At 45.2% G+C, this 18,425-nt stretch overlaps 1 protein-coding gene across 3 annotated transcripts in view; it reads right to left on the bottom strand.

Moving 5' to 3' along the window:
- The window catches only part of LOC133559393 (T cell receptor alpha chain MC.7.G5-like), a 38,912-nt gene extending 21,894 nt beyond the window's left edge, over positions 1-17,018 (bottom strand). For all 3 annotated transcript variants that reach the window (XR_009808161.1, XR_009808162.1, XM_061911125.1), the window contains exons 1-2: positions 16,872-17,018; positions 16,504-16,807 (exon numbers count right to left, since the gene is read on the bottom strand). Coding sequence is in view for 1 of the 3 variants with exons in the window: in XM_061911125.1 (XP_061767109.1) it covers positions 16,504-16,807; positions 16,872-16,929 (362 nt within the window). In the remaining 2 variants the exon portion in view is untranslated. The remainder of the gene's footprint in view (positions 1-16,503; positions 16,808-16,871) is intronic.
- Positions 17,019-18,425: the final 1,407 nt, after the last annotated feature.

Genomic DNA, 18,425 nt, shown 5'->3' with positions numbered 1-18,425 from the left:
ACCCCTATTTCAACGATTTATACGCATTATTTTATGTATATTTAAGTAGCTTTTCTAAATCAACTAAGGATTATCTAAGAATCCTTTGAACTGCACAAGTGTTGGCTTATCTATAAATTAATGAGACTATCGTTTGTGTCTATCAGTTAGTTGTATATTCTGACTTCCTGTCGTGTGTGGTATTCTACAAAATAAGGGCATGTGTTTATTCACACACACACACACACACACACACACACACACACACACACACACACACACACACACACACACACACACACACACACACACACACACACACACACACACACACACACACACACACCTATTTGTGTGCGCGAACGCACATTCCAAGAAATAAGGCGGAACACGCTCAAAGATGCCCTTGTTTCTAAGACAACTCTTATCTCACGGCTCACCCAGAAGCGCAGCTGCATCATATCAACCCTTAGTAACTGCTTGTGAAAACCTTTCTTGTTTTTCTTTAAATCTCTCTCTGAGTTGTCTATCCATAAATTCAGTGTACCCAGCCTCCCCGGACTCAGTCACTACGATAGGTTGAGGTGATTTACGTACAGCTGATAAGGGAGGCGCCGGTTGAGGTGATTTACTTACAGCTGATAAGGGAGGCGCCGGTGGAAACGGCAGTGAGATCATCGCAGGTGTAGAGGATTTAATGGAGCGCAGCGAGATTCTGTCCGAGTTACATTCTTTGTCAGTTACGTCACCGCCTGGCGGATCAATGTTCAGTGTGCCTTTTTCAATATAAAATGTGGGATACATGCCGTGGTTTGGAGGCGCATAGGGTGGAGGACATGTGGGGACATGAGGTGCAGTTACCGATTTGGAGTGAAGCTCCTTTTGGTGCAGATGTTTGGTGCTTTGCCAGCAGATCAACAGTTCAGCCCACTCCCGTCGCTCCTTCTCCCAGTCGCGCTCCTTTTTCCTCCAACTTGATTTCTGTAATAAACCTCTAATCTTTCCCTGCTCTTCCGCTTCATCTCTCTTTATAGCTGCTGTGTTCATCTTATCCAGTATCAATTGTCCTAAGGGCCCTATATGTTCCAATGTTTTCCCCATGTCCTGAATAAGTTGTTCTAATTTTTTTTTTGCTTTTGTTACTTTCTTCTCTTTATCTGTTGGCTTTGATGTGGCAGCTAGGGCATTAGCTGTGGATCCAATTTGGGTCAATAGGGTGACATATGGGCTGACCCATCATCATCTATTTTTCTATCAAACTCTTCTTTCATTTTAACTAGACTCTGAGCTCCACAGTTTTATTGCGACAACAATCTTCCCGGAGATAGCTGTGTTAGCCCACTGCGGTTCTCTGAGAGACAAGCTTCTAGGCCGGCCTTAAAGGTCGGTCCGGTCTCCCACTGGGTGTCCTATCACAAGAACCACAGCGTTTACTCCAAAGATAAGATGTCTCGCTTATTAACTGGGTGATTTAGCCCTCGCTGCGTGTCTGTTGGTCAGATATGGACGGTTTTCACCGCCCACCCCACCCTAAACTGTAGCGAATGAACGACGTTCGTTGTCACCGTTAGGTATCCCGTCAGTTCATCAGCCGCAGACCCAGCACACAACGAGTATTCACACAACGATTTACTCAGAGTCTTATTCTCCCCACTTCCCTTCTTACCTCAACAACACTTAAAATACACACACAAAGTTATTGCACATACACCTTCGATACCCACACAGTATTTTCTTTAGCTTAAAGTTGTGTTATCGAAAGACTACTCAGTCTCTGTTTTAAATTGCAGTTTCCTTCGACTGTATTTTTTCTTCTCCCCTCATTTTTCCCACGTAAAACAACCTATTTTGTTGTTTTGAGGAGTTTTATACAGCCATATTTCAATCTCTCCAAGGTTTATAAACCTATTCTCCCAAACGTTTTTGGAGTTGTCATATCGTAACAACAACGAGAATTTAGGGACCTTAACCCCCGGGACTCTAACCCAGCCGCGGTACTAACCGCTCCTGGACCCCGTCGGATCTCAGGTGGAGTTACGCCACTCTCGAGGTTACAACGAGAATTTAGGGACCTCAACCCCCGGGACTCTAACCCAGCCGCGGTACTAACCGCTCCTGGACCCCGTCGGATCTCAGGTGGAGTTACGCCACTCTCGAGGTTACGAAAATTTAGGGACCTCAACCCCCGGGACTCTAACCCAGCCGCGGTACTAACCGCTCCTGGATCCCATCGGATCTCAGGTGGAGTTACGCCACTCTCGAGGTTACAACGAGAATTTAGGGACCTCAACCCCCGGGACTCTAACCCAGCCGCGGTACTAACCGCTCCTGGACCCCGTCGGATCTCAGGTGGAGTTACGCCACTCTCGAGGTTACGAGAATTTAGGGACCTCAACCCCCTGGACTCTAACCCAGCCGCGGTACTAACCGCTCCTGGACCCCGTCGGATCTCAGGTGGAGTTACGCCACTCTCGAGGTTACGAGAATTTAGGGACCTCAACCCCCGGGACTCTAACCCAGCCGCGGTACTAACCGCTCCTGGACCCAATCGGATCTCAGGTGGAGTTACGCCATTCTCGAGGTTACTGTGTATTCCTCCTGTATCGAAGTTAGGGTTAGGGTTAGGGTTAGGGTTACACTTCTACTGACTCTTTTAGTTTTTATGTTTTCTTACAAGTACATAGGACAGGACACTATTTTAGTAGTTTCCAATATGCAGAATTTGTTTTAACAGGTTTCTGCTTACCTTATTTGTAAGTGCCGGCTAGTGTCTTAGTCATTTGTCCATGAAGAAAATTTTTAGGTCCGAATGGTCCTCTCGATGTTCTCCTCACAACTCCCTCGATACCGGGATGAGCCCCCAAATTGTTGAGACGCATTTTTAGTGCCGTCTCATCCGGGCCGGGAGCAGGAAAACAATTCGAGGAGGCAGGAGTTGAGTCAAGTAGAAGTATTTTATTTAACGCAGTCTGCAGAGAGCGGAGATCGTTTAGTACACTTGAACAGTAGTACCAGGAAAACCCAAAGCGATCTGTCTGAGAGTTTGTTGTACAGCATCTATATACCCTGTGCCAGTAGTTATCTGATTGGTCAGTCTACTGACTGACGTCAGTTGCTATGCGTCTCGTGTCTAGGAACCTCCCTTGGTCTCCTGTTAAGTTGGTTGTTGCTCAAGCATCTGTTTCCTGTTAGTGCAGTGTTCGGCACACTGAGCCAAATTGTATTCAGGACGTTTGCTTTGTACACTCATTAAGGTCTTCGAGCTGCTCTTTGTCTGATCCCTCACCTAGAACCTGTTTGCCTTGGGAGACCCTACCAGGGGCCATAAATCCCCCGGACAACATAGCTCCTAGGATCATTGGGACACGCAAACTCCTCTACCACGATAATGTGGCAGCTCAGAGAGGAGGACTGGATACATATAACAATTTAATATATTTTTCTTCTTTTTACAGCTTTTTTCTTTCCATGTTGGCACGTGAGGCCCCGGCTCACCTGCCTCCCCTGACTGCACGTCACAGCTAGACCGTGTAGTATTTTGTACGTAAGTAGTAAAACCTTAAAGTCACATCTTAAGTGCACAGGAAGCCAGTGCAGGTCAGCCAGTATAGGCGTAAAATGATCTTGTTCTTGTCAAAAGTCTAGCAGCCGCATTTTGTACCAACTGTAATATTTTAAATCTAGACATAGGGAGACCAGTAATCGAGACGATACGTAGCAAACACATGTATAATGATCTCAGCGTCGCTAGTGGACAAAATGGAACGAATTTTTGCGATATTACGGAGATGAAAGAAGGCCGTTTTAGTAACATTCTTGATGTATGACTCAAACGAGAGAGTTGGGTCGAAAATAATACCCACATTCTTGGTGTAATTGTTTGGTTGTCAAATGTTAAGGTGGTATTATTAAATAGGTGTCTAGCAGGACCGATAATCAGCATTACTGTCTTTTTTACGTTGATTTGCAAAAAGTTAGCGGACATCCATTGTTTAATTTTTTAGGATACGCCTCCAGCTGACTATAATCCGGTGTGTTGGTCAGCTTTAGGGGCATGTAGAGTTAGGTGTCATCAGCATAACAGTGAAAGCTAACACCGTATTTGGCGTATAATGTCACCTAGCGGCAGCATGTAGATGCTGAAGAGTGCAGGGCCAAGGACCGAACCCTGGGGAACTCCACACGTTACCTTAACGTAGTCCAAAGTCACATTGTTATGGTAGACGCACTGCATCCTGTCAGTAAGATAAGAGTTAAACCAAGACAAGGCTAAGTCCAACATACCAATACATATTTTGATACGCTCTAATAAAATATTATGATCGACGGTAGCGAAAGCAGCGCTAAGATCGAGGAGCAGCAACATAGATGACGCATCAGAATTCATCATTAGCAATAGATCATTAGTCATTTTTGCGAGGGCTGTCACCATAGAGCTATTTGCCCTGAAGCCGGATTGAAAGGTTTCACATAGATTGTTAGACGCTAAGTGTTCATTTAGCTGCTCTGCAACAATTTTTTCGAGGATTTTCGAAATAAATGGAAGGTGAGACACCGGTCGGTAGTTTACCATGAGGTCAGGATCGAGGTTAAGTCTTTTAGAAAGTATAGCAGTATTGTCCATGTGCTGTGGTTATGGACGCCTTAAGAGCCTCCTACCAGAGCAGACGGAACAGGTGGTGGGGTTACTGGCTGGAATCTCCCAAGAACGGTCCTTGGACAAATGCTTTATTTCCTTAGCTCGCCATCACAAAGAGAAGCCTCGCCAACTCCGCTTCTACAGTCATACACAGCTCAATGACAGAAATCCGGCGCTGGTAGTCGGCTCTCAGGCAGAAATACGACCTGCCTCCCCTCACGTCTACTGGCCACTTCCTGCTACCGGTTTATAACCACAGCTGATTGGACTGCGGTGGTCACATGATTAGGGAAAGCGCGCAGCGCTCATGGAGCAATAGAGCGCAATAGCATACGAGCCAATTCCTGCTACCGGCATATAACCAAAGCTAATTGGACTGTAGCGGTCACATGACTGGGGAGAACGCAACAAGAGCATAATAGTCTCCGCAAAAGTATAAAAGTATGGATTTGACACCTGTGTTATACACTCCCTCCTTAAGATAGTGCACCTCTGTGTACATACTACATAACGTGAACAGGTAGTTTTAAGCTAGAGTTCCCTGCATGGGTGGTACTAAGTATCTCACCATAAGCATCTGCTAGACCAGGGGTAGGGAACCTATGGCTCTAGAGCCAGATGTGGCTCTTTTGATGACTGCATCTGGCTCTCAGATAAATTTTAGCTGACATTGCTTAACACGACAAGTAATTAATAATTCCACTGGTAATCACAATGTTGAAAATAACGTTCAAATTATAAAACATTCTCATGCATTTTAATCCAACCATCGATTTTCTATCACACCAGTCCAAGGTGTTGCATTAATGGTAAGAAGTATTATATTTATTATTGGTTAACTTTAGAATAACAATGTTATTAAAAAGAATAACAGACTTATTATACTCTAAAAATGTTGGTCTTACTTAAAAATGCACGCATTTAGTTGTATTCAGTGTTAAAAAAATATTATATGGCTCTCACGTAAATACATTTTGAAATATTTGGCTTTCATGGCTCTCTCAGCCAAGAAGGTTCCCGACCCCTGTGCTAGACTATGGAAAAGCGTCTGAACAATTGAAATAAAAGGATTACCCAACGTGGAATAACCGAGTCGCTTAAGTGGTTGTCGCTGTCTTGAAGAACGACAAATAGCATCAGGCTCAACATCAGGCGCATTGAGAACTTCAAACACAACCGACTGGGTAAGGACAGGGTCGGTAGACTCCGGGGATGTCTTTGCTTAGCCACTCCTCTCCGTTTCTCCATCCATTTAATGTTGTTCTCCGATTTCAGGTTCTTTGGCTGAAAAGGTAACAGGCTCATTGAATGCAGGTTAGTGTTTGTGATCTTCTCTCACGGATGGAGGCAGCGATGTGGCTGGATCGGCAGAGGATTTCCCTAGATCAGGTAAGTAGGGTTTCACACGTTCGGTAAGTATAAGCATTGTCAAGTGATGGTAGGATTTTTTTTCAACAGTGAAGGTTTCAGGTGAGAGACTTGCAAATAGAAGTAATTAGCAATCATCCTCATCTTCAGAATTGTAATGGATCTCACTAAGCGGTGTCTCTTGCTGCTGGCGTCGGGTCACTGGCTTGCGAGGAGGCGTTGCCTCAGGAGACTTTTGGCAAGTATCACACGGAAAAGACTCACAGGGCAGTAGAAGATCACGGTGAATAGTTCTAGTTGGAGCTTTATGGGAGGTGTACTTTGCAATTGTAAAGAGACAACTTGTCACACAGAGTCCACCAGCCACTGGAGATGAGGGATGCTCAATGAGTACACAACAACCTGCAGGTGGAGTGTTGCCAAGGATGGAGCCCTCAACCACAACTGTGTGGCCTTGGGGAATTGTAACTGGACCTTTACGTGATAGCCTCACAACAGCTTCGCAACTCAGTGGCCAAGTGGTTAGAGTGTCCACCCTGAGATCGGTGGGTTGTGAGTTCAAACCGCGGCCGAGTCATACCAAAGACTATAAAAATGGGACCCATTGCCTCCCTGCTTGGCACTCAGCATCAAGGGTTGGAATTGGGGGTTAAATCACCATAAATGATTCTCGGGCGCGGCAGCGCTGCTGCCCACTGCTCCCTTCACCTCCCAGGGGGTGATCAAGGGGATGAATCAAATGCAGAGGACAAATTTCACCACACCTAGTGTGTGTGTGGTACTTTAACTTTAACTGCCCAGCTGTGTCTGCTGGCGCCGCAGTTGGAGCAGTTGCAGGACAGCTCTGTATCCGTGTGTCTCTGGCTGGAAATTGCCTTGATTTCTCTCCACATACTGGTCATACAATGGCTCAAGGGTATTTATACCAATCAGTACTTGTGATTCAAACTTTGGACAGGAATCCGGAACCACAAGTCCCAGTGTCACTACTTCTGTGTCTGCACCCACAAAATATTTGGGGACTTTAACTATCATTTCAATGTAGCCCAGGTAGGCTACGGTTTGGCCGGCTGCCCCTTAAACTTGCAGAAGGTCCGAGAGAGACTTCAAGGGTTCCTGAGAAAAATATTTATTATAAACCGCAACAGGAACAGGTGTAACCTGGGACCCAGTATCGCATAAACAGGAGCAGACTTGACCAGCGATGCAGACTTCACTTTTACATTTGGATCCAATCAACCCTTTCGGTAGACATGTTTTTGTGATTGGAGGAGAAGGAGTAAGCTCAGTGCAGATAACAGATGTAGGATTCTTGGGACATTTTTGATCCGATGTAGTTCCAATTCCCTCCTTAACAGGAACTGGGGTCACTTTAAAGAATGGCCTGTGCTTGACTTATTTCATCCCTGTACCTTCTCTGCATGTTGTCTTTTCTTGAATGAGACCAGAGCAGGATTTGGGGGACTGTCAAATGTTGCTTTGATATTCCCCTCTTCACCGCATTGGTAGCAATAACCGGGTCTTGGTTCAGACGGCGCAGAACCGTAATGTCGAACAGCAGCTTTGGCATGTGGGGAACCAGAACCTGTCCATATTGGGCGACGATATAAGCTGTCTATTGTCCCTGTATATCTGCCAGTTGCTTTTTAAGTTTTTCCAGTATTGTACTTTCAAGATCTTCACCATCTGCATAAGCGTATTGTGCATGAGTCGTGGCTTTTGTCTTGGATGGGCCAAGATGCTGCTTCATGCGAAGGGTCTTGGCTGCTTCTCGGTCCTTCTTTGAGCGCAATAGCAGCAATAGTTCAGTGAAGGATGGCGGATTTTGCTTACGTTGCCTGAGTTGGAGCTCGGAGATCAAGACATTGTCCCAACAGCCTCTACAAAACTGGTTGAGTAAGTGTTTATTGGTCTCCTTGTGTGGAACTCCCCCTCTCTTGACAGCTAAATTGACAGAAACTTGCAGCCGCTGAAAATATGATAATGCCTTTTCATTTCCGCCTGTGAACGTATCCATGAATTTAGCATAAAATTAATCTCCGTCTTGCACAGTGCCATTCGCTGAATATGGAGAAAGACTGCAGGCCCTGTTTCAGGCTACAAGTGCATGGCCATGTCGGCAGCGGGAGGCAGAAGACTCTCAAAAATGTTGTACGATCGCTCCAAATCAGAAACAGAGGAGTCATTTAACAGTAAATCCACAGTAACACGCCACGTTTCATCATCTATTTCATTCTGAGGCCAGTGCATCCTCCCAGAAAAAACTCTGAGACAGTGGCTGGAGAGATGAAGCATCGCACTGTCCTCATTTTTAACGATCTGCTCAACCACACAACGTTGGACTTCTGGTGGGTTCAAGGTAGGTGCAGCAATATGTGGGAGAGAGGTTCTGGTTTGGGATTGGGTTTTATGTTCAGTGCAATCGGAGGGCAATTTCTGACTCCCAGTACTGGCAGTGGAGGTTTACTGTGTTGCTTGGGCAGCAGGAGTTGGCAGAGTTTTAGTTTGGCCTGGGCTAAACTGCATAACACAGTGACTAAGCAGAAACATCACATCATTCAGGACCTCTGTAAAATCCTTACCAGTTAGCTTAGCTAACCCTTTTGATTCGGATGAATATGCATGTGTTTTCTGTTTCTTTATGTGAGTAGCGCAAACAGTGGACAGTTCAGATATTTCATGAAGTGTTTTACCATTTTGACTGCGATGAGGTGGAGACTTGTCCAGGGTGTACCCCACGTTCCACTCAAATACCACTGAAATAGGCTCCAGCGACTCCCTGCGACCGCAAAAAGGACAAGTGGTAGAAAATGGATGGATAGATGGATTCACAAAAGTGTAAGGCAAAAAGTGACGCAGCGCGTTTATAGCATCAGTAGAATTACACTCAATAACCCACTTATACCTAAACTCAGATTCCAAATCATCAGTAATCTCACACTGAGCAATAGAATCATAATTAGACAAAAAGTCTATGACCTCTTCATTTTCTTCTGCCTTTTTATCACCATCAATCAACACTGAATTATGTATGTTTATGCCATGTTTCTCAATTACGTCTATTGTAAAGTTGTATATTGTCCACACACAATTTAAGCTGAGCCGACTCTCTCTTGGCTAGCTCGCCACTAATTTTGTAACCTATACGTGCTACAAATCAATGTGAAATATATGGGGTTATAGGTTAGGAACAGAAGACTAAAGTTTTGACTCGGAGAGAGAAGGCAGAGACTGAATTGTGGTTCGCTTCCCTCCATCCATCTTCAACCGATTATCCGGAATCGGGTTGTGGGGACAACAGCTCCAGCTGAGACTCCCAGACTTTCCTCTTCAGAGCAACATTAGCAACTTCCTCCTGGGGGATCCTGAAGCATTCCTATGCCAGACAGGAGATGTAATACCCCCATCTGGTCCTTGGCCTGCCGCAGGGTCTCCTCCCATTGGGACATGTGTGATGGGACACAAGTAGGGGATTTTATTTTTTGTTTGTTTCATTGCCATGCAAGTTTTATAGTGTTATATTGCTGTGGATTTTAAATTGCATGCTTTTATATTTTAGGATTTGATTATATTTTGAACTGCATGTTTTTATATTTTAGAATTTGATTGTATTTTGAATTGCACGTTTTTACATTTTAGAATTTGTCTTGTTTAATTGCATGTTTTTACTCCTTGTGGTCTTTGCTGGTATTTTAAGACATTGCCCCTTTTAGCTGGTTGCCCCTAAGAACCAAAGTGCCCAATCAAATGGCACGGGAAATTGGACGCACCTGAGGAGCATTACGACTGCACGTTTAAAAGGAGTGAGAGGCAGGGGCGAGAGAGAAGGAAGGATCGACAGATGGAAATGACAGGCTTGGACAACAGGAGAAAGAGGACGGCAGGATTCGGCAGGTTCTGGCCGGAACGGAGAGGAATCAACAGAACAGGCTTTGCCAAGGGCGACCGAGTGAACGCACGCATGCTGGGAAGGAACCCCGGGACCACACAGTAGACCCTGCAGGCTACCGGAACGAACCCCAAGACGTCCACAACAGGCAGGGGCAGAGGAGACTCTGCCGCCTAAATAAGTGCTGTACTGTTGTGGATCTGTGGGGACACCCAACTGCCTTTGGCTGTGGGCTTGCAGGCTCGTGCGTCGTACGCTGGCTGTGTGGTTCTGTGGACGGGGCGATTTGGACCCAGAGACCTGCGGAGACCCTCCGGAGCGACCAAGAGGCGGAGAGGGACGGGTGCGGCCACGTAGGTCCCGCAAGTGACCGAGACTGGCGAGGAGAGTGGGCGTGCCCCAACACTTTGACGCGGAACTACAGCAAAGGCAAGGGAAACCCTGCCTTGTGTGTAAGTGTGACGTCAGCCCGGATAGCGTCGCAGTTTTTGTTGATTTTATCTCCGTGGCCTGCCTCCCTTTTTAATTTTTGTGCAGGAGGACGCCGTGGAAGGGGGCGGAGCCAAGATACCCACACGCCTGTTGGCCCCTCGCCCATCACATTTGTACCATCTGGTATTTTAGCATCAACAACGTGACTGTTTTTATTGTATTTTAATAAATTGTGAACCGGTTAATCATCTTTCCTTATTTTGGACAGCTGCTCTCACTACATTGGGTTCTTAATATTTATATTAACAATTTTTATTGGTTTTAAGCAAAAACTGTATTAGATTTGAATATTTTTACCACTCGGGACCATTACACATGCAACGAGGACCTCCCTAGGAAGACGCTCGTGAGGCATCCGCACGAGGTGCACCAATCACATAAACTGGCTCCTTTCCAACCGAAAGAGCAGCGGCTCTACTCCGAGTCTCTCTCAGGTGATTGAACTTCTCAACCTATCCCTAAGGGAGATGCCAGCCACCCTTCTGAGAAAACTAATTTCAGCCGCTTGTGTCCGTGATCTTATTCTTTCGGTCATGACACCACACTTCATGACAATAGGTGAGAGTAGGAATGTGGATAGCTTGATAGACCGAGACCTTTGCCTTCTGGCTCAGCTCTCGTTTCATCACAACAGTGCGGCAGAGAGACCGCAATACTGCCCCAGCTGCTCCGATTCTCCTGCTGATTCCCTTCTCCATCTTTCCCTCACTTGTGAACAAGACCCCGAGATACTTAAACTCCTCCACCTGGGACAGAATCTTGTTCTCTACCAGGACTGTACAAACTATCGGTTTCCTGCTCAGAACCATGGCCTCAAATTTGGAGATGATGATCCTCTTCCAGTCGCTGACCACTCGGCTGCGAACCGATCCGGTGAAAGCTGAAGGTCACGAACCGAAAGTACCATCAGCACCACATAATTTGCAAACTGCAGTGATGCAACCTTTAGCCTCCCGAGACGTATACCCTCTTTGCCATGGTCACGACGCTACCTAGAAATCCTGTCCATGAAAATCACAAACAGGATAGGTGACAGAGCACAGCCCTGGCGTAGACCAACCCCCACTGGAAATTAATCCAATTTACATCCAAGTACCCGGACACAACTCTCGCTTTGGTTGTTGAGATGGGATGGCCCTCAGCAGGGTTCCCCTCACCCCGTACTCCCTCAGCACCTCCCACAGGATCTCCCGGGAGACCCGGTCAAACGCCTTCTCCAAATCCACAAAGCACATGTAGACTGGATAGGCATACTCCCAGACCTTCTCCAGGATTCCCGCACGAGTAAAGAGCTGGTCAGTTGTTCTACGACCAGGACGGAATCCACATTGCTCCTCTTGAATCTGAAGTTTGACTATCGGCTGGACCCTCCTTTCCAGTACCTTGGCGTAAACTTTCCCAGGGAGGCTGAGTAGTGTGATAACCCTGTAATTAGCACACAGCCCCTGAACCCCCTTTTTGAATAGGGAAACCATCACCCCATTCTGCCACTCCCTTGGCACTGTCCCAGACTTCCACGCAACATTGAAAAGGTGTATCAACCAAGACAGCTCCTCAACACCCAAAGCCTTCAGCATTTCTGGATGGATCTTGTCAAACCCCAGAGCTTTGCCACTGTGGAGTTGTCTAACTACCACAGTGGCTTCACTCCAAGAGATCAACGTTGATCCCCCATCATCCTTAGGCCCCGCTTCTGTTAGGGAGGGTGTGTCTGATGTAGTTGAGTTAAGGAGTTCCTTAAACTGCTCTTTACAACGCCCTACGACTTTGTCACTTGAAGTCAGCAGTGTCCCATCCTTGCTGTACACAGCTCGGATGGTTCCCTGATTCCCCCTCCTGAGGTGCCGTATGGTCTTCCAGAACAGCGTTGGTGCTGCCCCAGAGTCCTTCTCCATGGATTACCCAAACTGCTCCCACACCCTGTGCTTAGCCTCGTCCACAGCCACGGCAGCTGCCCTTTGGGCCTGTCTGTACCTTGCAACTGCCTCCGGAGTCCTCTGGGATAACATAGTTCTTCTTCAGTCGGACGGCTTCCCTGACCACCGCTGTCCACCAGGGTGTTCGAGGGTTACCGCCCTTTGAGGCGCCTAAGACCTTCTGGCTCGCAGCTGCAGCTTTAGCAATAGAAGCTTTGAACATTGCCCATTCCTGTTAAATGTCCCCAACCTCCACAGGGATGGCAGAGGACTCCTCCACACGTTCTCTGTTCACCCGCACTACACGCTTGGGTTTACCAGGTCTGTCCAGAGGTTTCCCCGCCATCTGACCCAACTCACCACCAGATGGTGATCAGTTGACAGTTCAGCTCCTCTCTTCACCCGAGTGTCCAAAACATACGGCCGCAGATCAGCTGATACGATTACAAAATCGATCATTGATCTTTGGCCTAGGGTGCTTTGGTACCAGGTACACCTATGAGCATCCTTATGCTTGAACATGGTGTTTGTTATCGCAATTTCATGACTAGCACAGAAGTCCGATAACAAACTCAGGTTCAGATCAGGGAGACCGTTCCTCCCAATCCCGCCAGTCCAAGTATGGCTGTCATTGCCATGTGCGCGTTGAAGTCCACCAGCAAGACTATAGAATCCCCTGCCGGCACCACATACAGGACCTCATGCAAGGTATCCAAGAAGGCAGAATACTCTTGTTAGGTGCATACCTATAAACAACCAAATGTCTCCACTTTCACTGCCATCCACTTGGCAGCGCACCCGACCCCAGTGGTTCCGACCGCGGGTGATGGGCCCCGTGGCGGAAGGTATGGTGTGACCACGTAGCTTCTTCGGGCTGTGCCCAGCCGGGCTTCGTGGCCAGCCCGGCCACCAGGCGCTCGCTGACGAGCCCTGCCTCCAGGCACTTGCTGACGAGCCCTGCCCTGGGCTTCCTCTGGGCTGGGTAATGCGTCTTCTCTTGGTTTGTTTCATGGAGGGGTATCGTAACCCCCTGATGGGGGGTGTGGGGGGGCATTCGGGTGATTTGCCCAAGGGTGACCCAGAACTATGTTAGGTAGGGGCATTCAACTCCTTGAGGCTTTATACAAGCCCACATACCCACTTTACTTGGCACCCTGTATTAAAGAATTAGTGATGGACAGCATATATATATATACAACAATGAGTTGAATGGCCAATCAACGTGAGAGCAATTTGAAGGAAACACAATTACTATGTATATATATACAATATGAATTCAATGATTAGGTGTTTCTGGATCTTGTGTAATCCTCAGCTCAGATATTAAAGTTCTTGTAGAAAGTTCTTGAAGAAAGTATAGCAGTACAGTCCATCTACTGCAGTTATGAGTGAAAGTGTGTAGAGGGTGGCTTGAGAGCCTCCTACCAGGGCAGACAAAGCAGGTGGTGGGGTTACTGGCTGGAATCTCCCAAGAACGGTCCTTAGAATAGATGCTTTCTTTTCTTAGCTCACCATCATAAAGAAAAGCTAGGCCAACTCCGCTTCTACAGTCATACACAGCTCAATGACAAAAATCTGGCGCTGGTAGTCGGCTCTCAGGCAGAAATACAACCGGACTTCTCTCACGTCTACTGGCCACTTCCTGCTACCGGCTTATAACCACAGCTGATTGGACTGCGGCGACCACGTGACTAGGGAAAGTGCGCAGCGCTCAAAGAGCAATAGAGCGCAAGAGCATACCAGCCAATTCCTGCTACCGGCATATAACCAAAGTTAATTGGACCGCGGCGGTCACATGACTAGGGAGAACGCTCATAGCTCAAAGAGCAATAGAGAGCAAGAGCATAATGGTCCACGCAAAAGTATAAAAGTATGGATTTGACGCCTGTGTTAGATAAGGATTCCGGACCCACTTTCAACTGAGGACAATAAATCAATTGTAAAGGAATTGATATGGAAACAATAAAAAAAAGTAATTGAAGAGATCTCAGGACCATTATTGTATATCAGTAGTCTATCATTTCAAACGGGCAAAGTCCCAAACAAAATGAAAACAGCTAAAGTTGCACCAAATTATAAGACTGGAGACAAACACCAATTTACAAATTATAGACCTGTTTCTTTGCTTCCACAATTTTGTAAAATCATTGAAAAACTGTTCAATAACAGATTAAAGCATTTTACAAACAAACGTAGAATGCTTGCTGAGAACCAATATCAATACAGAGCTAATATTTCAACTTTGGTGGCTTTATTTGAAAATACAGAGGAAATTACCAATAAAATAGATAGTAAAAAAAAAATGCAGCAGCAGTGTTTATGGATCTAACTAAAGCATTTGACACAATTAATCACAATATTTTAATCAACACATTAGAATAGTATGGCATCAGAGGGTTGGTCTTAAACTGGATTAGACGTTACTTAACCAACAGAAAACAATACATGAAGCTAGGCGAACACACATTTACAACGCTAACTATATCCTGTGGTGTACCTCAGGGATCAATACTAGGACCAAAATTGTTCAATCTTTATATAAATGACATTCGTAACGTAACAAAAAATCTAACGTTAGTATTTTTTTCGGACGATACAATAGCGTTTTGTTCAGGAGAGAACAGAATCTAAAACAAATAATAACAGAAGAAATTAACAAATTAAAAAAATGGTTTGACAAAATCACACTATCCTTGAACCTCAGTAGAACTAGAATAATGCTATTCGGTAACAGTACAAGGGAAAGCCAAACACAAATACAAATAGACGGACTAAAAATTGAAAGAGTAAATGAAGCCAAATCTCAAGGTATAATGATTAGATGGTAAAATGATCTGGAAATCTCAGGTGGCAAGAAACACCTCAATAATGAATAGAGCTAAACATGTTCTGGACCAAAAATCACTCCATACTCTCTACTGCTCGCTGGTGTTACCATATCTGAGTTATTGTGCATAAATATGGAATAAATTCTAGTGAATAAATTATTGTCCATAAATAATTACAAAAGTACACTTCATTTATTAACTGTTTCGTAAAAGATCAGTTAGAATAATACATAATGTTGGATATAGAGAACGTTCAAACCCTTTATTCATTGGATCGAAAATACTGAAATTCCACGACATAGTGAATTTGCAAACAGATAAAATTATGCACAAAGCAAACTACAATCTACTACTCAAGAATATACAACAATTCTTCTCAAAAAAAGAAGAGAAATATAATCTTAGAGAAAAATACAATTTCAAACATTTGTACGCACGTACAGCACTTCAAACCTTCAGTATATCAGTATGTGGAATGAATTTATGGAATGGATTAAGATGATCCACTTCAAGAATCAAACTTATAGTGTTTACAAAGTACAAACATCAAAAACCATGATAAACATTTTGATTGTATTTCTTCCATACATTCATTTTCTAGATAATCTTATTCATCTCAGTAATTCTACTAACTTCTCTAATTATTATTGATTTGTATTGTTATTACTTCCAGAGTATATTGTGAATAAATTCACAACAGGAAGCGAAGGGGACATCTCTGCGCTGCTGATCCGTCTCCGCTTGGGATGGTTTCCCGCTGGCTCCGCTGTGAACGGGACTCTCGCTGCTGTGTTGGATCCGCTTTGGACTGGACTCTCGCGGCTGTGTTGGATCCATTATGGATTGAACTTTTACAGTATCATGTTAGACCCGCTCGACATCCATTGCTTTCGTCCTCTCCAAGGTTATCATAGTCATCATTGTCACCGACGTCCCACTGGGTCATTGTCACCAACGTCCCACTGGGTGTGAGTTTTCCTTGCCCTTATGTGGGCCTACCGAGGATGTCGTAGTGGTTTGTGTTGTGGTTTGTGCAGCCCTTTGAAACACTAGTGATTTAGGGCTATATAAGTAAACATTGACTGATTGATTGATAAAGTGTTGGCAACTGCTATGTAAAAGGAAAGGGGTAGGATTAAATAAGCTCTGCTTCTTCCTACTCCTTTTTGGACATGTTAATAAAGAAGCTGGTTATCATGTATCATGTTGTATGCATGCATGTTTGAAATACACTCAAACTTAACTCAATAGTTAAGCTCAGCAAACTTTTGGAGTCTGGTCACAAGCAAAAGCTGTGAAAACCTCCTCAGAACCAGCTCTCAAACAGCCACAGTGGGATGAGGAGCCTACAGAGGTTTTTGTGTGGGTGCAGCAGCGATGTCAGTCATTGTGGGCTGCATGGCGCAGTAGAAGACTGCAGAATCGCTCAGCTGCAAGTCTTGGATCTTCAGAGGAGCTCGCTTGATGGTGTCATTGATGCTGCAGCTGAACCTCTTTTCAAAGCTGCTCTCAGTCTTGCCCTGACCGATCCTGAAGCGGCCCAGGATGAACTTTGGTGCCGCCTGCACGTCCTGTTTGTACCAGAAGATGTAATCGTTGTTTCCAGAGTTTTCATAGCTGCAGTCCAGCGTCACTGACTCGCCTTTTATGGCGTACACATTCTCTGCTGGCTGGTGCACTGTCTGGCTGCCACATCCTGTCAGAGGAAAACAAATGTGGTCAAACATATAACCTGACATGCTCACCTCAAATGACCTTACCAAGGCTCCAGGCAGCCATCAGCACACACACCAATGCACGCTTCATGTTTGCACTCATAGCTTTGTGCACGTTGACTTGGTGGCGGAGGAGGCGGGGCCTTATCTCAAAGAGGAAGGCACTTCACAAACACATCACATACATAGGTGTAGTACAAACGCATTTGTCCCTCCCAAAAAATATACCGCGTGTTATGTCCTCAGTTTCACCTATATGCTTATTTAGGTGTCTTAATTTGATAATAATCAGGCAACACGTTTTAACTCAATACCTCGGATCACTCCCGTTTATTAACAACCTTGAGAGTTCAACTCTCCCCCGCTCTCGTGACGTCACACTGAACACAGGCTATGGTGGCTCGGACATGACAAAACAGTACATGACATCCCTCCTTTCCTTAGAAATAAACTTCAGGTTATTTTCAATTGTCAACTATAAACATTAGGGAGTATTCAAAACATTTCTTATTAAACACATACTCAAATATTCTGTATGTCTTCTCTGTATTCTCAACCATGCATCAATTCACTAGTAACACATTTTCAGTCAACAAATATATCATACTGTAAACTTGCTTTGACCTTACTTTGAAGCTGTTAATTTCACTATACAACATCACACAATATTGTCACTAAACTTGACTCAAACATTTCTCCCTTTTTTTTTTTTTTTTTTTTTAATAAATATTACTACTACATCACCAGACCGTAACAAGATAAAAGTCTATGTCATCACATAGTCTGCCAGCTTCTGTGACAACCGTATCTTCCTCGAAGGCCTCTGTGTGTCTTGGGTGTCATGGCTGGTGATACTCTGTTCTGCGCGTTGAGCAGGTTGTGTCTCTCTGTTTATTGTGGAGTCCTCAACCTCCTGGGATGCATCCATTCTGGTGGGTGTATCATGAGAGTTGTTGTATTGTTTCACAAATGTTGTATTCCTTGTGTATCTGGCTCCCGTTGGAGACTCAACAACTACTTGGTTTCCTGATTTGCTCACCACCTTATGTGGCGTTGTGTGGAAAGGTGTGGTAAGTTTATCAGTCTTTTCTTGTCTCACCAGGACAGTGTCACCAACATTGACGTCTGAATATCTGGCTCCACGGCATTCATCTGCATAGATCTTGGATTGTCCTTTTTGGTCTGCGTCGCTGTCTCTGACTTCTAGATCAGCGTGTCCTGCTGCCGTGATGCTTGGCAACTTCCCTCTCATTTTTCGGTTGAAAAGCAACTCAGCGGGGCTCTTCCCCGTGGTTGTGTGATCGATGCTCCGGTATACTGTGACATATTTTCTGAGTTCTCGCTTCCAATCAAGTCCATCTGAAACAGCGATGCGAATCCTCTTCATCAGCGAAGCATTTTGACGTTCCACCTCACCGTTTGCTTGCGCCCATCGGGGTGTCGTTTTTAAGTGCTTAATGCCGTTGGTGTCACAGAACTCACTGAATTCCTCTGATTTAAACTGAGGGCCCTTATCTGACCTCAATGTGATGGGCAGTCCATGTCGACCGAAAATCGTCTCAAGACTATCTATCACCTTTGATGTAGTTGTGGATTTTA

This window comes from Nerophis ophidion, linkage group LG09, assembly GCF_033978795.1.
Source record: "Nerophis ophidion isolate RoL-2023_Sa linkage group LG09, RoL_Noph_v1.0, whole genome shotgun sequence".
NCBI classification, from domain to species: domain Eukaryota; kingdom Metazoa; phylum Chordata; class Actinopteri; order Syngnathiformes; family Syngnathidae; genus Nerophis; species Nerophis ophidion.
Note: the sequence above shows the minus strand (reverse complement) of the source record. Positions and strands in the feature narration are given on the sequence as shown.